The following is a 14,979-nucleotide window of genomic DNA, read 5'->3' as shown; positions in this document are numbered from 1 at the left end:
GTTTGAAGCACTTTTGTGTTAAAGTGAGAGATAATGACATTGTGTATTGTGATACATCTGTTGCTCTTTGGCTTTTTACCCACATCGTCAGGTCTAACAGGTTTGTATTTTGGATTGCATAAACGTTCTGAAACTGGTTCTGTTTGATCCAGCATGTTTACTGACACATGCTCATACAAACACGCACTGATCCCTCATGTGGTGCTTTATAGGCCTTGTTTGTACATTCAGCGGCTGGGCTTTAGTATTTACTGCTGAAGTCGTGTGGTATTTACAGTGCATTTGTGTAGACTGAGTGGCTTATTTATGTCAAATACAATTTTATTGTATTTTTTAATCAATAAAAATAATTGCGCATATGACGAATATTTCAATGCTTTTTTCACCAATGGTAATATAAAATTTGACCAAATGTCATATAATTTTGTAACTAGTTGTTACATTTTCTGAAGAAAATGTCAGGGGTGTATATCTGTATAAATCCTGTTTAGTGATATTTCACCCAAAAATGAAAAATTGTTGAAAATTTACCCTTAGGCCAACCAAGATGTATTTTTATTTATTTATTTTTAATCAGAACAGATTTGGAGTATCACTTGCTTTAAATGATGGATTTGTTTCTTGCAAATGCACAGCTTTTTGGTTCACAGTGTATTATTTGATAGAGTCTCATTCTGACGGCACCCATTCACTGCATTTAGGATCTATTGATGAGCAAGTAATATAATGCTACATTTCTGATGAGGAAACAGACTTATGCATCTTGGATCTATTCCAGAAATATAAAAAAAATAATAATTTTTTACAAAAGTGCATCCTTCTGACTTGCACTTCTGCAGTAAGTCATACAAGCATAGAAATGTAATACCCTTTGATTAAATAGCATGCATGTAATGTAATTAAAATGACATTTTAATCAGTTGACAGCCCTGCTTCATTATTCGAAATGAATCTGAAAGACTGTAAGCTCCAGCAGCTAATAAATGATCAAAGTCACTGTTTGTCCTTTCTCTCAAGGTTATGGAAATATTTTGTTACTCTATGCTCTACCTGAAGTGTTAACTCGATTTGTTGACACAACAGCCACACTTTTCCCTTGCACTCAGCAGAAGGTTGGAGGACACACTAGTGCTATGATTGACAGTGGAGGTCTGACATTTACAGCAAAGGCATTAGGTGGAGATATCCAGATGCATCTGGCCATAAAACAGTAACTTTTGGTCTCAGTTTTTTTCTCAAGGTTATTGATTGTTGTTCAACACTTTCTCACAAAATATGTGTGTAACATTTGGCTCAGGTCACTCATATTGTATGATGCATGTTTTTTTAACCAAACAGATGGGTTTGTTTGTAGAACCATCTTGTGGCAAGATATGAAATGACACCAGTTACGTTAGCCAGGAAAATGGGGTTTCATTTTCATGCGAAACTGCCATTGTGTTTAGCGTTGTCTATTTTGATATTGAGTTTTATGAAAGGTCTTATTCAGAACACATCTGAGGACTGAGCTGTTTTTAAACCAAGGAGTCATAGCGTATTCTTAGAACAAAGCCGCAGCTGCTCTTCAGAAAAACGTTAGAGAAGCTGCTTCTCTCATTAGCGTCTCGAAACCGCAAATGCCCTCTGTACAATTCTACAGCTTTTGTCGAGCTTTTTTGACGAGTTTTCCATCAAAATAAAAATAAACTTTATACGTAAATACAAAGTAGAAGTATGAGGGGTTCAAGGTTTTGCTGAGAGAGGATGGCGGAAATGTTTTAAAGGATTTTAGTGATAGCAATTGCTTGTATTAATTGATGATATGCTCCAGTGGTCCTTCATTATCCTGTTGGTCCTCACCCTTCGTTAACTTGATAGATTTGCTTAGTCATTATCACATCAAGTGCATGAAGTGTTCATAAGCAGTGAATTGATTAGCTTTTAGCATTTAGCAAGCTCTGGGTGGAGATTGATTACCAGAATGTGTTAAAAGCGTGAAATCAATTACCGCTGTTTTTGTGTAATGGCTATAAGGGCTTACGATTGTGTCAGTATGTGTGCAAACATTCAAAAATGCATGTGTTTTTAAAAATACCATGTTTCTTTTCTCAACAGAGTGGACAAAACTTTCTCCAGGTCAAGACATATTTGGTAAGTCCTTCACTTTCTTGAAAGTGTATAATATAATTTAATGTTAGCAATCAATTTTTAAATAATTAAATTTATGCATTAATTACACTGATATTTCCTAAAAGAACATTTGAAAATTGAAAATATTATCTTGGTACAGACACAAAGGGGAAATAATCCAAATTAAAGGTCAGAATTTAAGTAAGATTTTTCAAGTAGAAAGTAGGGAACATGTGCTTTCCAAGTTAAATGTAATGCAGCACACTTTTATTAATGGTCAAAGAAAAGTCTTAATCAGCTATTTTTTTTCTTCTCTAAACATCCTTGTGTAAATTATGATAAATGTACTTCAGAAGCAAAACTGAATATTAAAGATGCTTATTTTCATAGACTATGTATTGAATGCTTTTTAAATTTAATTGGCATATATGTAAATGTATCTCATTTTAAGGATATTTAGAATTTTTTTTTTTTTTTTTTGGAAAAGAAAGAACTCTGGAAAAATAGTTACATTTTTTAAATATATAATATAAAATAATATATCAAATATAAATTCAATTCAACTTGTATTAAAAAAATATATAAAATATTTCTATTCATATTTTTTCCCAGTGTAGTGTATCACATATTTAATTTAAACCCTTGGCTTTAGTGTCACATATTTTTTTCCCCCCTTTGTACACGTTTGGACACAAGGCACAAAGTTTGTCATCACATTCCATAACTGTAAAGGTCACCTCAACTACTGTATGATTTGTGTGAGCAGTTGAAAAGGGCAGGTTGGATCCAGTTACTTCACAAATACAAGCAAACTTTCGCATCAGCCACCCCCGCTCTATACTGCTGGTGGAATGTTTTACGCCTGCTTGACTGACAGCGTTATTACTACAGAGGCAACTGGTAATGTGTAAAGCTGGTTTATAATGGCTGTGAAGAGGATGTGTCTGGAGAGAAGAGGAAACGTGAAGGGAGAGGGCGAATGGCTGAATGTAATTATGACGGGACCTGGGTTTCACTCCGCGCGTATCATCCCAGATGTGCGCTGTGGTGCATGCTAATGCGAAGAGAGACCCAAGAGAAACAGCACACGTGAAAACTGGCTATCTTTATACTATTCTTTTCCCCCTTGCTTTCTTACTGTTGTTTTCTTTGTTTTCCTCCTTTATATCCCTCCTCTCTTGTCTTTTACCCTTTTCGCTTTCACATACTCAGACAGTAAGGGTTTCAACAGCTCGCTTTAGTTGAATAAAACATGAAGCAAACACATTAAGTACCCTCGTCCTGAGGTTTGTTGTCAGATAAACATCCGAATTTTGTTGTACATGTATTGGAAGAAACAAAAGACATTCTTTGAGTATGAAAACACTGAATATGTATCTATTTGCACTGTAAGTTGTTGTTTTCATAGTATTAACAATCCTCTGCCCTTAAGTATTAAACTTTGGTGTGTAACTCGTCCTGCTACATAATCTACATAAATTATACTTCACATTAAAGGGATAGTTCATGCACAAATGAAAATTCTGTCATCGTTTACTGATCCTCAGATTTTTCTAAACCTGTATGAATTTATTTCAGGTGTTGACAACAAAAAGACGATATTCTGAAGAATGTTGGTGACCAAACAGTTGACTTCCATAGTATGGAAAAAAAAAAACTATAGAAGTCAACGGCTACCGTCAACTATTTGGTTACCAACATTCTTCTTTTTTGTTCAGCTGAAGAAAGAAACTCATACAGATTTGGAATTGAAGGGTGAGTAAATGATGACAAAATTTTCCTTTTTTAGGTGAACTATTGTTTAAATGCACTGTAAAAAAAAAAAAAAAGTTGAGCCGACTTAAAATTTTAAGGCAACCAGCTTCAGCAGATTTTTGAGTTTTCTCAACTTGTCGTTTTAAGTTTATACAACAAAAATTTGAGAATCTCCCACAAAAATAAGTTGAACAAACTCAAAAATCTGCTGAAGTTGGTTGCTTTAAAATTTTAATTTGGCTCAACTTTTCTTTTTTTTTCTTTTTTTTTTACAGTGTGGCTGTAAAATGTTTTTTGTTTTTTTCCCCCAATGGATCATGCAGTATTTTATTTAAAAAATGTTTTATTGTATTTTATATTGTAGGCTTTATTTTATTTTCTAATTTAAAACACAGTATTTACTGAACATTTACTACATTTGAGAACTAAAAAGATTTATAATTTTATTTTATAGTATTTTATTTATAGATTTATTTTATTTTATAGTATGTTTTAATATTTATGTAAAATGTTAAAATAAATAATACAATTTAATATAAAATATTTATTATTAAAAACATGTATTTATTATCTCTTGATGAATCTGTTGATTGATTATGTTACTAGTTCTGTTAATTGGTTAAGCAGGCACAGTTATTGGTCAGTTTGAAAATCTCAACATGATTAAATGTCATCCGATTTATTTGCCTTTTCTTTGGAAATATAAAAATGTAACACTCACAAAAAAGTCACAAAAAAACATTCTTTTCAAAAGCAATATTTACAGTAATGAATTGCTATAAAACAGGTAAAAGCGCATTTGTAACTTTAATCGTTTGCCTTTTCAAGTGCTCTTTTGTCGTGCATGTTTGGAATTTCACTGCACCGAGTCACTTTGCGTCCAAACACTTCCTCTCATATACGCCCACTGCACTGTCAGAGCCAGTGCTGTTTGGAGACACAATGCTTTTATGATTAGACCTATTCAGATCAGTATTACGCATCAGCCTGGTATTCTCTTCTGTATGGCATGAATGTCTCTGCTGTTACAGTTGCTGAAACGTGGCCCGTGTGGGCTTTCTAAGCTGGTCTTTATCTTACAGGCCTGAGAAAATTGTTAAGACAGCTCTCAGATTTGTAAGAAACAGGCTGTAAAAGGGCGTATGGAGGCGATAGTAAAAGATGTGCGCTGGATGGTGCGTCCTAGCGTCCTTTCTCATGGGATGAGCTTGTGCTTGGGATAAAAGCTGCCAGGGACAACAGGGACGCTCTTAAGTGATGCTGTTGATGCAGTGTTAGATGTACTCAGGAAGGACATATTAATAATATGGTGCTTTGATTTGTACCATAGTGCTGAATGATTACCAAGATTATATGTGACCCTGCACCACAAAACCAGTCATAAGTGTCATTTAAAAAAAAAAAAACATTGAGATTTATACATCATCTGAAAGCTGAATAAATTAGCTTGCCATTGATGTACACTGTAAAAAATTATTGTGATTTTAATGGTAAAAAACTGAAAATGCTACAGTAAAAACCTGTTAAATGGTTAATGGTAAGTTCCTGTAAAATTTACAGGGAAAAACCGTAAACTAACGTTCCCAGAATTCCCTGCGTTGCATTTCAAATTTTGTTTGAATTTGATGTTTTTTTCTTTGAAATAACTGTTTCTTCTTAGTTTTTTCTTATCATTTATGTTTATTAGGTTTGTATGTTACATCTGATGTTGTTAAATTAATGTTTATTGCATATTTCAGTTTAATGAGTCTCACCATGATGGTGTTTAGTGTTTGTGTGAATGACACTGTGCACCTTCTATATATGTTATTATTTAAAAGCTGTTTGTGTTGGGCTTTGGTTCATCATGTGACTTTCTCATCACCACCTGCATTTGGTGGTTATCAGTGTGTATTTCAAAGGTAAAAAACAGATTTCAGTACTTCAATAGGTTGGTATATTAACATTATATCAGTTAATGAAATTACGGTATTTAACTGTAAATTTAAGTTAAAACCGTAAAACCTAAAATGTTGTTACCGTCTTTTTTATGGTAGAATTCCGGCAACCACAGCTGCCGGTTTTTTACCGAATTTTTTTTTACAGTGTATGGTTTGGTAGGTAGGACAATATTTGGCCGAGATACAACTATTTGAAAATCTGGAATCTGAGGGTGCAAAAAAATACTTTGAGAAATATTGAGAAAATCGCCTTTAAAGTTGTCCAAATGAAGTCCTTAGCAATGCATATTACTAATCAAAAATTAAGTGTTGATATATTTACGGTAGGAAATGTAAAAAATATCTTCATGGAACATGATCTTTACTTAATATCTTAATGATTTTTGGCATAAAAGAAAAATCCTATATACTGTATTGTTGGCTATTGCTACAAATATACCTTTGCTACTTAAGACTGGTTTTGTGGTCCAGGCTCACATTTGCTTCTTTGAATATATTTGCGGTTTAAGTTGTTGTTTTAATAGTATTTCAACTAATATTTAATGTTTTAAGAATTAAACGTTGGATTGAACTTGATCACTAATGGTAATGCCATAACTGTAAGTGGACATTTTGATCCATTTAAGTGGTTTTGCAATAAATTAATTGTTGAATTAGTTTTGTTGTGGTAGGATATGGACAGCAGTTCTTTGTTTTTTGTTTGTTTTTGGACTGTAGTTCACCCAGATTCTGTGAGGACACTGGTGTAGTGAGGACAGCAGTGGTCTTTGGGGGACGTTAGTAAGCTATGCCTCACGGCGGCGTCATTTAAGTCATCTAAGTTGACAGGATAAGTAAACCCCCAGAGATCTGTGCGTTCACGGAATGTGCTTCAGTCTGAAAGAGGTTATTAAAATGCTTGTTTAAGGTGCCATTGAAAATTGTTCTCTGCTGTGGTGCTGTGGAGCTCTGGAAAACATATTTCCTCTTACCTGATGTCTGGAAAGCGCGAAAGCAGACTGGAACTTTATTTGGGTGGAGTTTACAATGGAACAGATCGATTACATTTCAATTTCTTACTGTACTGCAGAGTCTGAAATTGTAGGAAGACGTGGGAACTGGTTAGACAGATGAGAAAATGCTGTTCATCTATGATTAATGGGTTATGTTAGAAATGCATAATGTTTTTGCTGCCTCTATCACTACTCTGAATCTTGCATTATAGAAATTCTCAATATGTAATTATGAGATATGAAGTCAAAGCATTTAGTATCTGTAAATGACATCTTCACACTGGATTCAGTTGATTTAGCTGGTGTTTGACATGAAGAGCTAGAGGTTTGGGTCTGTGTGATTGTGATATAGCCTGAAGAGGGCAAACAGATGTTGTGAATTACCTGACAGGAAGTGAAGCTCAGCTCAACATGACAACAGGTGCTTGAGCAGCAGCGATTGGGCCCTTCAGGATGTTGCCCTTCATTTCACCCTGGAAACTCTATTAAATGTGTTGTTTCCCCCCCTACTGTTTTTTTTCACCCTGTTGTTTTTCCCCTATCTGTCTGTTTGTCCAACTTTCTTTTTAATTCTTTGTCATTTTGTTGATTTTGGTGTAAGACTTTAATATTGGTGATCTGCTAAATGAATAAATAAACTTACAAATAAATAAAAGGACTGAATCTGTTATCAAATTAACATAATATAATATAAAATAGAATATTATATAATAAAATGTAAATAAATACATTTCCTTTCGAATTGATAAATACATTTCCTAAGTATACTACAAATGTAAATATACAACTTTTAATTCAACATATATTTAATTTAATATATATATATTAAATTAAATATATATTATTATATATATATATATATATATATATATATATATATATATATATATATATATATATATATATATATATATATTTTTTTTTTTTATTTTTTTTTTTTTTTTTTTATATTAAAACATATTATTAATTTGATATTTAATTGTTATTTTTATGTAATTTTTCCAAATGAAACTATTTTACATATGTATCATATGTGTACTGTATCTTTCTGTCTCTGTATCTATCTGTTTATGTAACTTTTTTTACACCTCTATTAAAATGCAACTTTCCAAAAGCAATGTTCATTCCGACTGTGTTTTTAGTGTAAAACAGGTGAGGTGAGAAAACAGGCTGTGAGGGTCTCCACCCATAGGTGTTACCTGATAGCCCAGTCTGGGTTAAACTAAAAGGGATTTTCAGCTAAAAAAAAATATTTTTGTTGACCGTTTTAGTGAATTGTTACCTTTTAGTATTTCTTGTTTGATGAATTCTTCCTATGATTATTATTTCTGGATGTAGCAAAAGATATGGATTAACAGCATTTGCTAGTTGGATTTGTTTTAGTCAGAGAGTGATTGAGAGGTGAGAGGTTTGAATGGGAGTTTGAAAATAGACCTATATTCTATCAGTTTTATTTCGGAAATAATTCCCATGACACCAGAGTCAGCCGAGAGCCTGGATGGTGTCGTGTGTCTAAGATCAGACAGTGTGTTTTGAAGCACTGTTGTCAGTGAATATTCATTTCATCCATGCATACAGGGAAAACACAGTCAAGATATCTGAAAGCAGACAAATATAACACTCTTTACGGAATATGTTTTCTATTTATCATTCCATTTATTTGCCTATTCATTTGCATAAATTGATTATTCAAACACATTTTTTATGTTATTAATGTGTGTGTATTGTGCAAAACTCGCCTCAACAATTGCAAAGAAGTTCTGATTCATTTTTTAGCATGTTAGGGTGTTCTGGGTGGTTGCTAGGTGGTTGTTCACTGACCCATGTCAAAATAGCCCATCAAAAATATCTAGATACTTGATTGCTCAGGTCCATTTTTGATTGATCCAATATGACTGGATGTTTCCGTTGACATGACAAAAGGAGAAGAACACCCAGCTCTTTCATTTCCATGGTCAGTTGTTCTTGCCCTTGGGTCTGGTTTTGTTTGTTAACCTGAAATCAGTCCTGGACCCTCCTGCTGTGGGCCGAGTAAAGACCGTTTATGGAGAGAATACTTGAAAACAGGTTTGACTTCTTCACTTCCCCAATAGCCGGGAGTGAAACTTCAACTGTCTAATAAACACAAAGAACTCAACATTCAGGTGGACGTCTCAAACCTGAGTCTCTGTCTACTTGGGTGCGGACAGAAAAGCTTTAGAGAGAAGAGGCCTGGTCCATTTGCGTGGAGCTGCTGAGAAGCATGTTGGGGAACTCCGTAAATGGGAATGGCAGAAGGTTGAGCCTTTCTGAGTCTGTTCTACGTAAAGTCAACCATCTTTGGTAAGATACAAAGTTGTCTGCAAGAACATGCAGACAATGTTGTGGGGTGATTATAGTCCCAAAGGAAAGTTTTACTCCTGAAGAGATTTTTTTTTATAGCTTGGAGTTCTCAGTTATGTTTCATTTAACTTTCTAATCTGGGCACAGTGTTCTAATATACTTGAGATTTCTTCTGTAACTCATTAGAATTTTTACAGAGTTTTCAAAGTATCAACTTCAGAAGTAAATTCAGAGTAGTTGGAGGAAGTATAATGAACTTGATACTGTAAGTTGTAACATTGATAGATGTAGACTACTTGACTTCCCAGCATGCGTCACACCATGAATAAATGATGCAGATACAGTTGGTTTTATTGCTTGCTGCTTTTATTTATGCTGTCCCTTTGAGTCATTGTAACAAGACGAGAGAAGAGTGTAGATGATTTTCATTGTTACATACAGTACATTGCTAAGGCAAAATTTTTATTTTATTTTATTTTATTTTATTTTCCTAAAGCAAGCAAGATCATACCGTCACATCTTCTTTCCATACATTTTGTTGTGTATTTTCTAGTTCTAGAAGTTGTGCGGTATTGAGGGAAACCATATTGGTGGTGAAAATAAAAAGTGTTGTTTAATTTTGTGATATTTTACCACCCAGTTACTGCTGCTGCATAAAGTGAGGACTGATGGGAACTCTGTGGTGACTGTCTCTGTGAGGGATGTTCCCATCTGAGATAGTCGTTCGGTTCAGTATGCCTGCAGCTGTGGGAATGGTTTGGGATTGGCAGCAAATCCGTTTGAGGTAGTTTAGAGGGCTGAGTGGGCTAATTGTAGACTTGACAGATAACATCCCTTTAAAACTACATAAGAGGCTCGAATTACAACCCCCACCCCCACACACACACACACACACACACACACACAGGGAGTGTTTTGAGTTCAAAACAAGTTAAGCTCTATTGACAGTGTCTGTGACATGCTGTCAGTTACCACTGAAAATAATTTGACTTGTTAGAAATTGCATTTGTAGTACAGCATTTACATTGGAAATCAATACTACAAGGCATTTTAAAAGCAAAAAAGTGAAGATAGTATTTTTAATTTGTGTTTAAATTAATTTGCCCTTTATTAATTTAGATTAATTTAAAGATCTTATTCAGAAGAAGGATTTGGTCATGAATCTTCCAAGACTTTGAATTGAATGTAATTTTATGGCACTAAAGCCTGAGTATCCAGTCAAGGTATTGCATGGAAAACGTTCTATTCTATTCTATTGTGTTCCACAGACAAAGTTATGTATGTTTGTATCGACTTGAAGAGTGAGTAACTGAATTGCCAGATTTGGGTGGACTATTCCTTTAGCCAAAAGCAGCACTTTCATCAGCAGGATGTATTGGTGGCTATGAGGATATAGAAATATTGGCATGAGAAAGAACAATTGGCCAAATGTCAAAACAGGTCCGATAAAGGGATGCAGAAACCTCAAACTGGTTCAGAAGTAATAGATTCTGGGCTGATAACCCAAAAAAAGGCAAGAGAGGAGAGGAGTGAGTCATAAAATGGTGTGAGAAGCCAGGGGGAGGGAAAGAAACAGAAAGAGTTGGGAGGATGAGAGAGAGAGAGAGAGAGAGAGGGAGGGAGCGATAGGAAAACGAGAGATCTGTCTGTCACCTGCCCATTTGGTTTAGAGCTGCAGAACAGATTGCTCAGCGCTGATTTGTTGTCTGTGTATGTGTACAAGTAAGTAATGTTTCGCTCTCTCTTTCTCTCTGTCACTCCATCATAAGATGGTCTGTCTTCTGCTGGTGTGGAGCTCAGGTGGTCGTAGTGGGAGGCAGTCAGCTGAAGAGGTGTCAGACAGTATTAGTGGAGCAGGTTGTGATGAAGCTGAGTGAGCCGTGTGTGGGCTTGTTTTGGGGGCATGGTGGTGTTTTTGGTAGCGATGCACCGATACCATTTTCTGGTGACTGTTTAGTGATTTCTTGCAAATGTTGGTTAAAGATATTGTTATTTAGATTTGAGTGTGTTTAGTATGTTAACTCCACTATTAATGACAACAAATGCAGGATGCTATAGCTGCACTAAGAACGTCATCTGCATCTCTAGTTTTTGCATGTTAGTGATTTAGTAAATCCTATTGATTTCACTTGTGGTTTCCTCATAGTTCACACTTACCCTAGGACTAGGTCATAGGATTGAGTTTTATGTGTTTTGTGCATTTTTGCAAATTGCAGAGAAATGAACGTACAGCATTTGTCAGGTAATCTATTTATCTCTAAAATGTTTATTCATGATTTTATCTTAATGCACACTCTGTTCTGTAGTTCTGTGCTAGTGTCAGATAGCTTATTGCTAATTCATGTAAACACAGTCAAATTCATTTGTATTAGCAGGTGCACCTGACAGACCCAGGGAGCAGCGCTGCTTTGCATTTTCTGTATGAATCCTGCAACTCTTTCTGCCTCCAGGTTTTCCAGAGCCTTTCCTAACCCTTGCCCAATGTGGGTCTTAAAGGGGTCTTTATTTTACTTTTTTAAAATAATTAAATTTCTATGTCAGCATTTTTAATTTTTTTTTTTTTTTTGCACAATTGATAGATCATAGCTCTAACAACATGCTAAGGAAACATGCTTTAGTTTTAAACAACTATTTTTAAACTCACACGACCCGTCAAAAGTTTGGGTTTTAGTGTTTTTGAAAAATATTATATATTTTAACATTTTATTTCATTTCATTAATTTATTTGTTTTTGCTACTGTACCTTAAATAATTGAATGTAAATGCACTCTCTTATGATCTTCTACCTTCTTCAAGTTTGAAATGTGCCACTTATGGGATGCAGAGACATCTTTCCTAATGTGCTTTGAATGATTATGCTAAGATGTAGGTGCTACCCACAGATAGGAACAGCACAGTAGGTGAACATTTGTGGAATCAAGATGGATCAGAAAATGCAAGAATAATTAAATTTGTAGAGTAAATAGTTTTAGAGCTGTCTGGTGTCATGTTTGTCTTCAAATGCAAATACCCACACTCACCGTCTCTGTGGAAATGTCGCTGGCATTGTGTTTTGTATCAGCCTCTTGTGCCACATCTCCGTCAAGCTTGGCTTATGTGCTGTGACAAATCAACAGCTTGTATCGCTGTCAAAACTCCTCGACGACTTCAGGGGCTTTTCAGCACATAACCTGCCATCAGGCTAATGAAGTGAGTCAGCTCTGGCGATCCTCAAGAGGTAAAGGTCTAACAAAACCCCGCTGTGCCTTTGGTGACAGGACATGATGTTGTTGGCATCTGACATCATTTTCAAGAGGTGTCTCAGCCACTTCCAACTGAAATGGCTTTTTGTCCTGCTGTCTAAGGTGACCCCAGTTTCATTTGGTTTTTAACAGTATGCAAATTGTCACTTTTCTGTGCAGCATAAGCAGACACTTCACAGTTCTCCTTAGTTGGATGTCGTGGTCCTCACATAGTCTTGTGATCTTCTGTGACCTCTGCACATATGAGGTTCAGACCTTCAAGCAATAGTGTCACACAATGTAGCCAAAACAATGAGTATCATCACAAAATCTGGTCCACACTGCAGCATGTTTTGGTCAAAAACACTATTTTTAGCATTTTATCAATAATGTTCTACTGAATCCCTTGACACTCTCAAAAATCAAGGCTCTTTTTTTGGCATCTATAGGCACTTTCGTACTGTGTAGTTCTAGGAACTAGCCAGCATGATGGTTCCTAGAGAACCAATTTCCCTCTCGGGCCGTTTTCCTGTCTTTATTCGCGGCATTTACAAATGTCAACAACCCGTGAATGGAGGACACCATGATCGGAGCTGTATTTGTTGTGTGTTGTGGGTTTCGTGATAACAGAGATGGAATGTAAACTCACAATTTATGTGATGGAAAGAGCACGAAAATCTGACAAAATCTCCTATGACAACTTGCAGTGTTACATATCGAGGCTGAGAAAAGAACACAACTCTGCAGACAACAGGTAGTTAAATGCCGTTATCACTGTTTTTCGTGTTCGTGGAGCCGGTGTTTGGTATGCGTTTGGTCGATCAGTGTACACCTACATCACTGGTAGAGTTCTTAGTTCCTGTGGTGTGAACACGCCAAAAAGTGGGTACTTCCACCAATAGTTCAATGAACTATGAAAAGGTTCCTCTGGTGTGAACACCCCTTATGGTTCCATGATTAACTCCCATGGAACTTATACATTCCACAAAACATTCTTTACAGTTGAAAAAGGTTCTATAGAAAAAAAAAAACATTCACTGAATGGTTCTTCTGTGGCATTGTTGTGAAAGCCCCCACCTTTATTTTTAAGAGTGTACTGAATGCCTCAAACTACATTATATGATGTATCTGTAACTGTCTTTCATAGATTCACTGCCAAGAAAGTTACAAATCATGCCAAGAATCCAGTCACTAGTTCCTACTCAAAAGTGATCATTGTGGTAGAAGGGGAATTTGCAAACACAAATTTTTGTGTTGTTTCCCAACTGACTTTTTAAAAAAAAACCTGCCCACTTTGACTCCTGGAAATAGTTTAAGTCAGCCAATAACATTGGAGCTTGCTGTTTTGAGACTCTCTTGCCATTTTTTGCGTGCAGTATCCAACAGAAAACGCCTGAATGACATGCAGGCTTGCCATCTGAAGGTGCTTTTGTACCGACAGTGAATAAATCACTGAAGGTCGCCCTCCAGAGGTCATCTCTCATTGAAAGTGTTTTTCAATGCTTTCAAGCCGTTTATTTCTGGTATGTTAGACCAAACGTCAAATTCCAAAGTCAGTATATTATATTTATGGTCCTGTTTTGCTATTAACTGTAGGGCCACCTCGTACAAAATTCAGTGTAATAATAAAATAATAATCTGGTTACAGTCAGGATGAATAGATCATTATCAGCTTGTAAAACAAAGCACTAAAAACCGTTACGTGCCTTCAGACAGACATTAATATGCGTCCAGACTGGCAAGGAGGAACAGATTGTGTGCCAAATAGCATGAGTTTTAATTGATTTAGGATCGGCTGTTAAATGCGACGCGAGCTGAGTGCAGTCGATATGATGTGAAATAATGTGTTTGAACTGAGGCTCTGGCTTGAGTCAAATTACAGGCCAGTGGAGGGAGGGAACAAAAACTGAGGGCTTGATTCTACTCCATGCGATGTGTGTCATTGTCTGCATTCACACACACACACACGCGCACACCTGTGGCTTTTTCAGCATATTGTATTGCATACTAACTAATCAATTCCTTCTCAGCTGGAGCAGTCAATGACGCTGAGCATTTCTAATTTGATCTTGAGAAGAACACTTGTAGCAAATGTGCCAATGTGAATGATCTGATTGCCTTGAGTTGTTAATGCTCCCGATTTAGCTCTGAGGATTTTTGTTTGTCCACAGGAAACAAGATGGCAGAATCCCGCGAATATCTGACCCGTTAGAACGTCCTGGTCTGGTCAAGTCCTTTCCTCCATTACCTGCTCCGACTCTTCTAAAGGTTTGGCTGGTTTTAACATTTCACTCCTTTTTCCTCTAATCATGTTATATTCCAGCAGAGCCTTGGGTTCAGTCGGAGAAGTGCTAGGAATATCAAACGACTGCCTTCTCTCGTTTATTTCTTCCTGCTGTTCACCTGCCTTTTCCTGTTTCTTGTGACAACCATCTATTACAAATAGATGAGCTGCTTCTTTTTGTGTGTGTGTATACTTTTTTCTTTCTTTCTTTTTCATCATTTTGTTGATTTCTGTGGAAGACTTGATTATTGGAGTGTCACAAAAATAAAAGGATGAAATCAGTAATCTAATTATTCATTTAAAATGAAAAATGTACAATACTGTTTGTATTTAAAAAAAAAAAGAAATGAGTACTT

General features: G+C 35.7%; 1 protein-coding gene across 10 annotated transcripts in view; it reads left to right on the top strand.

Annotated features, from left to right (window-relative positions):
- Positions 1-14,979, top strand: part of rap1gapb (RAP1 GTPase activating protein b) — a 56,591-nt gene that overhangs the window by 18,751 nt on the left and 22,861 nt on the right. For 4 of the 10 annotated variants that reach the window (XM_058778180.1, XM_058778181.1, XM_058778185.1 and 1 more), the window contains 2 exons: positions 2,095-2,130; positions 14,511-14,607. Coding sequence is in view for 3 of the 10 variants with exons in the window: in XM_058778178.1 (XP_058634161.1) it covers positions 2,095-2,130; positions 14,511-14,607 (133 nt within the window). In the remaining 7 variants the exon portion in view is untranslated. Of the gene's footprint in view, positions 1-2,094; positions 2,131-10,752; positions 10,841-12,317; positions 12,336-12,496; positions 13,094-14,510; positions 14,608-14,979 lie in introns of those variants that run through there. The other 6 variants (XM_058778186.1, XM_058778183.1, XM_058778184.1 and 3 more) reach the window with 6 other exon arrangements.

The sequence above is a fragment of the Onychostoma macrolepis genome, chromosome 06, assembly GCF_012432095.1.
Source record: "Onychostoma macrolepis isolate SWU-2019 chromosome 06, ASM1243209v1, whole genome shotgun sequence".
NCBI classification, from domain to species: domain Eukaryota; kingdom Metazoa; phylum Chordata; class Actinopteri; order Cypriniformes; family Cyprinidae; genus Onychostoma; species Onychostoma macrolepis.
This window is presented reverse-complemented; position numbering and strand designations above follow the sequence as displayed.